The 9,814-nt window shown below is 36.8% G+C and overlaps 1 protein-coding gene across 1 annotated transcript in view; it reads left to right on the forward strand.

Annotated features, from left to right (window-relative positions):
* The window catches only part of LOC103587536 (chromosome unknown open reading frame, human C1orf141), a gene marked incomplete at its 5' end in the record, with an annotated part of 26,048 nt that overhangs the window by 14,309 nt on the left and 1,925 nt on the right, over positions 1 to 9,814 (forward strand). Inside the window, 2 exons of the mRNA XM_008569029.1 lie at positions 7,308 to 7,378; positions 8,614 to 8,800. Of these exons, the coding sequence (XP_008567251.1) occupies positions 7,308 to 7,378; positions 8,614 to 8,800 (258 nt within the window). The remainder of the gene's footprint in view (positions 1 to 7,307; positions 7,379 to 8,613; positions 8,801 to 9,814) is intronic.

A 9,814-nucleotide genomic window follows, 5' to 3' on the forward strand; every position in this document is an offset into this window, starting at 1 on the left:
GAGTATAAAAGCTAAGTTTTAGAGGCAAAGGAAAGAAAAGTTAGTAAAAAGTGTGAACATAGGCAAATCTTTTAACTTCTACAGGTTTGTTTCCATATCCGTAAAGGGGTAATGATAAATCCCATCTCATTGGAGTTTTTTTGAGGATTAAAAAAATTATATTTGAAAGCATTTAAAGAACCAGATGGCTGTTCCATAAAGAACCATAATTAGTCTAAATGTGAATCATCCAGTGCATTTTTTTTTTGTCATTGTACACATGAGAAAAAATAAGTTCTAAGATAGTTTTCATTTTTCCTGATGTTTAGGTGGAAAATTCAGAGCCCTTTCATGTTCTATATTCACAGCATAAACAAGTATATGGAAGATCACTGGGTTCTACAATCTTTTCTCCTATACTCGGCATGCAATCTAATGCCTATAAAAAGGAAATAGATTCTACTTTATTTACAGGTACACAAATTGCATGTTTATATTGAAATAACTGAAAGTTAACTGCATCTGAATTTAGAATATAAGCATTAAGAAAATCTTTGACCAAGAAATATTAATGTTTGCTCATACTACCATAAAAACATCTGAAGACTAGCTATTACAAAATTGGCAAAGTCCAGATCCCTTAGTATGGCATGTAAGATCTTTCCAGCCCTCTATTCTGTCTCTTTAACCTATCCACACCACACTGATTCTAGTCATATTTAACAGGCTGTTCCAACTACTTTGTGATTTGATTCATTCTGTTTCCTATGCCCAAACATATTTTGCCATCTGATAGATTCCCATTCATCTTCAATAGTTAGGAGACGTTTAGCAGCAATTAAAAGAAAATCCAATGGCATGTAGCTTAAACAGTAAAGATACTTATTACATCAAATAGCAAAAAGTCCATCAGTAAGGCAGTTCCAGAGTTGGTTAATTCAGGTATTAATGATGTCATCAGATATCTAGTTCCTCCATCTTTCCTCAACTAGCTTAGCAGGTAGCTTGTCCTCCTCTCCTTGCTGTGCAATATGATGACTACTATTCAAGATAACTTGTGCGGATGACAACATCCACTGTAAAAGAGAAAAGCTTTCTTATCCTATTGTAAGAATTAGAAAAATGTTCTCCCAAACCAGATTTCCTTTTATATCTCCTTGGCTAGAATATCCTCATGTGCCCATATCTAATATATGATTATTGGCTTAGATCAGTTTTTCCAACTTTTAAAACCTACAGTAAGAAATACTTTTTATATCACAACCTAATATATTTATTTTATATATTCATCTATATAACATATATCATAACTTAATATAATATATACATATATATAAAATATATGGAGGCAGCAGAAAATTTAGCTTCATGGAGTCCTAATTCTCTCTTTGTTAGTTGAACTTGATTGAAGTATTTGTGTTTTGTACAGTTATTACTAAGAATGATAACTGTACATAAGGATAAGGACTGTTAAGGAGGCAACCCTCTGTTTACCACATTGTCCTTTAAGGTTCCGCCCAGAGGTCACATCTTCTCTGAAGTGTTCTCTGAGAGCAGTAGCAGATTTCCTTCAACAAAGCAAATCTCCCTTTATAAAACTTCTTGAGTCTCTCTGCAGAAGCATTTTATACTATTTTTTATCAAAGTCCCAAATTAAGACTTCTGGGAAAGTTGCCAAGATAAATACAAATTTATTCTGGCCAAAATGAATAACAAAAAGAAAAAAAATCCATTAAATTGAAAGTAAGACATTTTATTCCAGAATCAAAGAAAATCTGCCATGAAGCAGTTTGAAAGAATATTCCAGAAGTCAATGCACAATTTCATTTCTTGGGAAAAAGGAACAACATTGCAAGAGCCCGTAGAAGATATTCTGAAAATACCCCTATTAACCACCTTACTACCACACACACACATATACAACCTAAAGAAAAAGGGTTTGTTACCAATGTTGAGTTGCAGAAAGATGGGAAATCCTTCCCTTGGGATTCCTTTCCTTATTGCAAGTCAACAGCATTTCAAGTCTGTGTTAGCAGTATTTTGAGAATACGTACTGACCATGGCCATAACTAGTCATTTCTTTCTCTGGCTTCCTAATATTGCTTTAGATGTACTAGGAGTTAGGAAGAAAACCTCCTAACTTTGAAGAGCAAGGTCTTGAAAGGAGGGTTGACAATGAAGAGACAGGATACAATTTCCTAGGAACCATTTTTCGGAAGTGCGAACAATAGCTATGAAGATAACTATGCAAAGAAAAAATGTGACCCAATCAAACAGCCCATGAGCCATGAGTGCTTTCTTTGCCTAGGTTCATCCCCTAACTGACTTGTTTACCTCGAGAGGGGTAAAAAATGAAACCCAAGTGACACCTCACACGTAAATGGACAGAATGCTAACCACTACCACCACTCTAGAGTTGTGAAAAAGTTTTACAAAACATACAGTCCACAGAAACAAATTTCCCCATGATTTTTCAGGGCTCCAGCTTCCTTACCAGCCTACTCAGGCAGCTGAATGCCTGAACTCATACAAGAAGGTAACAACATCTGGATTTACACGTTAATTTCTAAGGGGAGAATTTAACAGTGCCCAGGTAAACAGACAGGGCATCCAAAGAAAATTTACTCCTAATTATTTTTGGACAAATAGTAAGCCCAGATATAAATGACTTGATTCAAAGATTAGTAGAAAGAAAAACAAGAACAGAACATGGGACCTATGCAAGCATTCTGTAGCAAAAAAAGGAAACAATTTAAAAGATAGCTGATGGTCACCTTTTGGCAGAATTTGTACCCCATGAAACAGGAGAAAATCTAGACAATAGTTCTATATGCTCAAGAAATTAAAGAAAATAAGAATTCTATGAAATAGGATTTGGAAATACAAAAGATAATTGTCAAGGATGAAATGATGCTACGAGAGCTAAAAATATTTTTAAGGAAACCTAATGCTAACACAGAACTTTACATTAAAAGGCACTAAGAGAAGAAAAAACATTGGAGTAAACATTGGAGTGAATCAAAGATCTGAAAAGTAGGTTTAGGAAAAACATACAGAATGCAGTGTAAGGGGACAAAAATATGATCAAAATTAGACAAGACAGCATACTGAGGGAAGAAAACAGATATCGAACACTAAGATACTCAGTGTGTTTGAGGGAGAGAATGGAACAAATTAAATAAACTGACTGAAAAAGGTCATGAAAAAACTATCTTGGAATATAGTAGTCCTCCCTTATCCGTGGTTTCTATTACCGTGGTTTCAGTTACACATGGTGAACTACAGTCCAAAAATATAAAATGAAAAATTCCAGAAGTAAACCGTTTATACATTTTTAATTGTATGCTGTTCTCAGTAGCGAGGAAATTTCACACCACCCTGGTTCATCCTTCCTGGGAAGCAAATCATCCCTTTGTCTAGCGTATCCACACTGTACATGCTACCTACCCATCAGTCACTTAGTAGCTGTCTTGGTTATCAGATTGAAAAAACAGTACACTAGATACAGGGTTTGATACTATCTGTAGTTTCAGGCATGTGCTGGAGGTCTTAGAACACATCCCCTGTGAATAAAGGGATATTACTGTAATGGAAACTATATATTGATTTTACTTACATGAATGTATATATTTGTCAAAATTCATCAAACTGTACATTTATTTATTTTTTATTTTTTTGTCTTTTTCATTATCGGTAAGGGGATTGCAACCCTTGGTGTGGTGTCACCCACACCGCGCTCAGCCAGTGAGTGCACTGGCCTTTCCCATATACGATCCGAACCTGCGGCGGGAGCGTTGCTGTGCTCCCAGCGCTGCACTCTCCCGAGTGCACCACGGGCTCGGCCCCCAAACTGTACATTTAAAATGTGTGTATTTTATTGTCTGTAAATTATACCTCAATAAAGCAAAGTTAAAACAAAAGTCTACTACAGAAGTATAAAACACCAAAAATATAATATATTAAAATAACTTAGAAAAGAACTTGTGCAAGTGCAGCAAATATTAATAATACTCATATTTCATTTAAAATACACAATAAGATTAGTTTTTAAAGTCAAATAATGGGCCAGCCCGGTGGCACACTGCTACAGTGCGCCGCTTGGGAGCGTGGTGGCGCTCCTGCCGAGGGTTCGGATCCCATATACAGACCGGTTCCCGCTCACTGGCTGAGCGAGGTGTGGACGCAACACCGAGTGTTGCGATCCCGTTGCCGGTCCTGGTCCGGTACGGGCGCGACACTGAGGGTTGCGATCCATTGCCGGACACGAAAAAAGACAAAAAGGAAAAAAATAAAAATAAAAAATAAAGTCAAATAATTAGGGCTGAGCCCGTGGCGCACTGGGGAGAGTGCAGTGCTGGGAGCGCAGCAGCACTCCTGCCGCGGGTTCGGATCCTATATAGGGATGGCCAGTGCGCTCATTGGTTGAGTGCGGTGTGGCCGGTCTCAAAAAGGACAAAAATAAAAATAAATAAAGTCCAATAATTAAATATATAAGATGGTTTATCAAATCCTGTGTTCATCATTGTCTTCTGCCTCATTCCATCTGTGTTTGCTTTAATTTTTCCTGAAGCACATCCTTCAGTAATTCTTCTGATTACTGTTGATCTGTTGGTTGACTCTTTTGATCCTTGTATAGCTGAAGTGCCTTTATTTCACTGTCACTCTTCCTGACAGTTTAGTTGCTGTAAATTTTTAGGTGGTAAATTATTTTCTCTCATCACTTTAAAGATACCACTTCATTATCTTCTGGAATGAATTATAGATTGGATCAGCTCTTGGTCTAATTGTCAATTCTTTGTAGAAAAACTGGTTTTAGTTTCTGGTAGTTTAGGGTTTTCCTCTTCATTTTTTTATGATCTGCATTTTCACTACAAAGTGTCTGGATATAGGCGTATTCTTGTCTGTCATTCTCAATACTGGAAATACACTTCTGTCAGTTAGAGAGAATTACTGGTCATTATCTTTTCAAATATAGACTCTTCACCATTTCCTCTATTTTCTTCTTCCAGAGCTATTAGACAAATGTTGAAGGCTTTCATTCTGCCTTTCATGATCTTTAACTATTCTTTTATATTATTTATCTCTTTGTGCATTCTTGGTTAATTCCTTAGCATTTTTTTCAATTTATTAATTCTCCCTTTGGCTATATAATCTAGAGTTATATTTTTTATTTCCATGATTTCCAGGGGTTTTTTTTATATTGACTTTTTTTTTTTACTACAGGCCATTTTAATCTCACAATACCTTGTTCTTTGATGTAAATATTTTTTCATTTATTTCTTTGAAGTTCCCAAACATATAATATTTCATCAAATCTAAGATGTCATCAATTGACACTGTCAATTAAACTATGACACGTGCTAATATACATCTTAGAATTAGAATATGGTAAGAATTTTAAAGTTATCTTTAGAGTCTTTTATTTAGTTTTATTGCAGAACTTATTTTCTACTTGCTAATTTTGTTGGCTGTCTTTCTTAACTTTATAGTTTTGATGTTTTAGAATTTTAGAGGTTCTTTCTCTCTCTCTCCCCCACCACTCACTCACTATACATTATTCTTTCCTTTTTAGAAGTTTTGCTGTTGCCACCACTCAGACCTTATGACCCTCAGGCCAGACCAGATTTAGAGTCGTGAATGGGACTCCTCCGCCACGGAGATACTGGGGGTATTGCAGATACATTCATCCAGCCCCAGTGTGGTTTGACTTAGTTGCAGGTTACCCAGTTGGCAGTGGAAAGGAATGAATTTAGTCTTCTTTCGCAAGCCAGGGATCCTCAACTCGGCCCCTTGTTCCAACCAGTGGGCCTGTTTTTCCTCTCACTAGCCTTTACCATTTCTGCAAATGGCATCTGCAAGTGGTTTTGGCTGAAGCCAAAAACCTAGAAGTCATTTTTGATTTCTCTTTTTCCTGTGTATTCCATATCTAATCCATCAGTCAATATAGTTGGATCTACCTCCAATATATAACCTGAAGCCAACCATTTCCCACCACTTACACTGCTACAATCCTTATCAATCCACCAACATGTTTTATCTAAACTGCAGCAAGAGCCTTCTAATTGGTTACTCCAATGCTGCTCCTGACACCTACTATCCATCTCTGAACAGACAGACTGATCTTTCTAGAGCATAAATCAAATTACTTTATTGTTCTGTTGAAAACCCTCTGAAGGATCTCTAATGTAATGAGAATATCTTAACTCTTCACCGCGACCTATGTGGCCTTATATAATTTGGCCCTGCTACCCGTCCCATCTCATCTTCCTCCACAGTCCCCTTCATTCACTACACCCCAGCAACACTGGCCTTTTTGTTCTTTCAGCATTCCAAGCTGGCTGCACACTGAGGCCTCCACACTTGCTGTTTCTTCTGCCTTGTGGCTGTTCCCCCACCTCTTTACCTAGCTGCCTCTGTCTCTTTACTCAGATTTTGGCTCAAATAATTCCCTCCTAACAGAAGCCTTTTTTACTCACCCTAGGTAACTGCCATGTTTATATTCTTCCATAATACTCACAAGTATTTGAAGTTATTTTATATATTTATCTGTTGGTTGGTTTACTTGTTTATTGAATACTCCTCCCCCTAAAACAGAGCTTCCCAACCAGTGTACTGTGATAACCTTTGTGCTTGGAAGGGGTTATAGGTGTGCTGAAATAGTGATCCTTCGGTCTCTGAGGCTGTTCGGATGTCCCTATGGTAGCATGCCACAAGTAGACTCTGGCGTCTATCCTAGAGTACTGTACAAATAATATTAATTGGGATGTCTGCCATGATGTGGAAACTGTTGGGAAGCAGGGCACTAGAATATAAACTTCTTGAGGACAAGGAAAAAACTGCATTTGTTGGTTATAGCATGCGTGTCTGGGAACACTTAAGAAAGAAAAACACTGGAGTGTCCATTAAGCATATTTGGAAGAGTTTAACCTTGGACACTTCTTTCATGCCAGGTGGCAAGATCTGTTTATCTGTTAACTGGCTTCCCTCCATAGCAACATTGTTTAACTATATGAGGCTTCCTACTGGTTAATAATGACTTCACATATTAGAGAGATTTGGAAATTTAGGAATGCCTTTCTTCCACAAAAAAAAATCTCCAAGACCACTTTTATGTTTGATCTGTCGTAGTCAAACGTTAGACCCTTGATCTCAATTTTTTCCATTTCTGTCTTATTCACTCAAGAAGTGTTTACTGAGTAGCTACTAAGTCAGGAAATATACCAGGTGTTTTCCATATGTTATTTTAAATTATAAAATATTTTATCGAAGATATCCTCTAAATGTTGTAATATGTGTGTGTGTGTTATGAAAACCTTTTATAATTTCAGCTCAATTTGAAAAAAAAAAATAGAAAATCAATGGATTCTGTTGATCACTTAGAAGATTATGTAAATAAAAGGTAATTTATTTCTAAAATTTTAATATTTAATATGTTCAGTGATGTTTCTAGTAGGATGAGTTCTGCCTTTTGTTTTATAATAGACCAGAATGAATCTATTCTGGATTGTTATTTACATTTAGTCCCATAGTACAATCCAATAAATGGTCCAAGACTAGTAGACATCACACCCAGACCTTGAACACAGTCAAATGGAAAGAAAGACATTGAGAAATAACTAGAGACAATACAATTATGGTTTTGCAGTAAAGACACAAATTTAATTACTCTATAACATGGATGTGAAAAAAGTAGCTTCTTTATTTTCTGTGTAAAGTTCTGATCTTTTTCATGAAACTCTCAACCTCTGTGTAATGGGAAAAAATCATATTAATATAGTGTATTTTTAACTTTGTTTGGAACAATAATGAACAGTCTCTTAGGTTTAAGTCAGTCCTTCTATTTCTTTCCATGACAGCATCTGAGTATATAAGTGAGAGACTAACTAGACTTTGTGGCATTGAGGAAAATGTACCTGACCAAGGGTCATGGTCAGCACCCTTGTACTGCTGCTGGGATTGGTGACCACAGGTTCCATTCCTAAATGTTCTGTGGCTGCTGACATCTGTGGTTCATGAACTCACAATCTATTCTCTCTAAACTTGGAGAGAGGGTCTGCTCTCAACTCTCGCTGGGGTGTAGTCCTCTCTGAGTCTCTGTTATGTCCTTTATCTGTCCTTAGATGATACTGTTCATAACTCATCCATGCTAAACCGTTGCTGTAGGTTACCTCATCCCTGCAATGGCAAGCCCCTTAGCAAACCTAAACTCAGTGTCTGTGTCCCAGGTGAGATCTAGAATGAAAACTATATCCTTTTCTTCCCAACCACACTATTGTATCCTCTTAACAAACCTGGGGCCACACTATGTTGGTATGAAGCTGCCCTGCAAAGCTTCTCCCAGAATTTCAACAAAGGATGTGGCAAATAACCCCTCTACCTTTAGTGTTTTCCTGAACTTACATAATACGTCTCCTTCTCACTCAGGAACCAAAGAGGCACACATATGACTATCTTGCTTTCACCCCTGCATTTGTTGTTTTCTCCCATGAACCAGGCAGGAAGGGATGGTCTTGTCAGGTTGAAATCCTATGGGAGAGAAGTTGGTAGAGATGTTGGCAGTGACTTCTAGGGATAAGAGGAGGTAGACAAGAACCGAACCTATAAACGTTTCCCTGAACTTGTGTTCATTTTCAGAAGAACATCTCCACAAATTAATGATTTTAGTACAAAAGAAAATAAATCAATGAGGAATTATCAATTAAGAGAGTATCATTCAGTAAAAAAGAAAAGCTTGCTCCCCTTGTGCTTTGAGGATGAGTTGAAAAATCCAAATGCCAAGATAATCAACATTAGTCCAGCAAAGATGGTGACTTCTCACATGGTAATAAGAGTGTCTACTATTGTTCAGTAAATATATGTATTGATAATACATATTTATAATACAATATATGAGAATCACCCATATATATTCCAGTGACTGGAATCTCTGATAAATCCTTTTTACCTCTTGGTTTCACATTCTGACGTGATAACAACACTTAAATTCTTAATGCTCTTTTTAGAACCACCACCCCCAAACTGAATATTCCTTTGCACCCACTGAAAATTTTGAGTTTTTCTTTATGAAGAAGGCTTTATCAAATTTACTTGGTTATAATAGAAATATATAATAAAATAATATTTTAAAAAATTACTGAACCATGTGTTCATTTTTCTAACCATCTACTTTAGCTATTTCAACCAGAAAGTACATTTATTAAAGGGTGTTTGGTAGCGTACAGAGTCTCTAGGAAAGCTAGAAAGACAACCTGGTAATCTGGCTTGAAAACTATCTAGTCAAAATTTTAAAAAGAAAGAAAGAAAGAAAGGTATTTAGTTAGGAATCACCCCATTACAACCCCAGACTGTCCCACTGGGGCCCAGGCTATTGCCACAGGTAACAGTTTACAACCTTGAGGCAGGGCAGGGGATATTCTTTCTAAGCCTTTTGCCACTGCTGCCCTTCACAGCTGACTATAGCTTCCACCACCCTCACTGAAGTGGTTTTCACAACACCTGCGTTTTCACAGTGCTTGCTTTTTCTGATCTGAAGACTCTCATAGCTATATACGATTGGCAAGCCTAGGTCACATGCCTATGCCCTCACCTCAAGAGACGCTGACAAAGATAGTTTCTGCCTCGAACTAAGGGTACACAGACTTGTAAGGTGGAAAATTCCCTAATGTGTTGGACAGAACAAAAATATGCCAAATTTTCATTACTGTGGCATCACCACTGGATTGTGAAACTAGATCTTTTGTCATCCTTTCAGTAATCATAGGTATTAATGTATCTTTTACACTAAGTACACTAATGTACAATGACTCTAATTTCTTATTTCACTAATTATATTTTT

Source organism: Galeopterus variegatus, unplaced genomic scaffold (genome assembly GCF_000696425.1).
Source record: "Galeopterus variegatus unplaced genomic scaffold, G_variegatus-3.0.2 Scaffold458, whole genome shotgun sequence".
Classification (NCBI taxonomy): domain Eukaryota; kingdom Metazoa; phylum Chordata; class Mammalia; order Dermoptera; family Cynocephalidae; genus Galeopterus; species Galeopterus variegatus.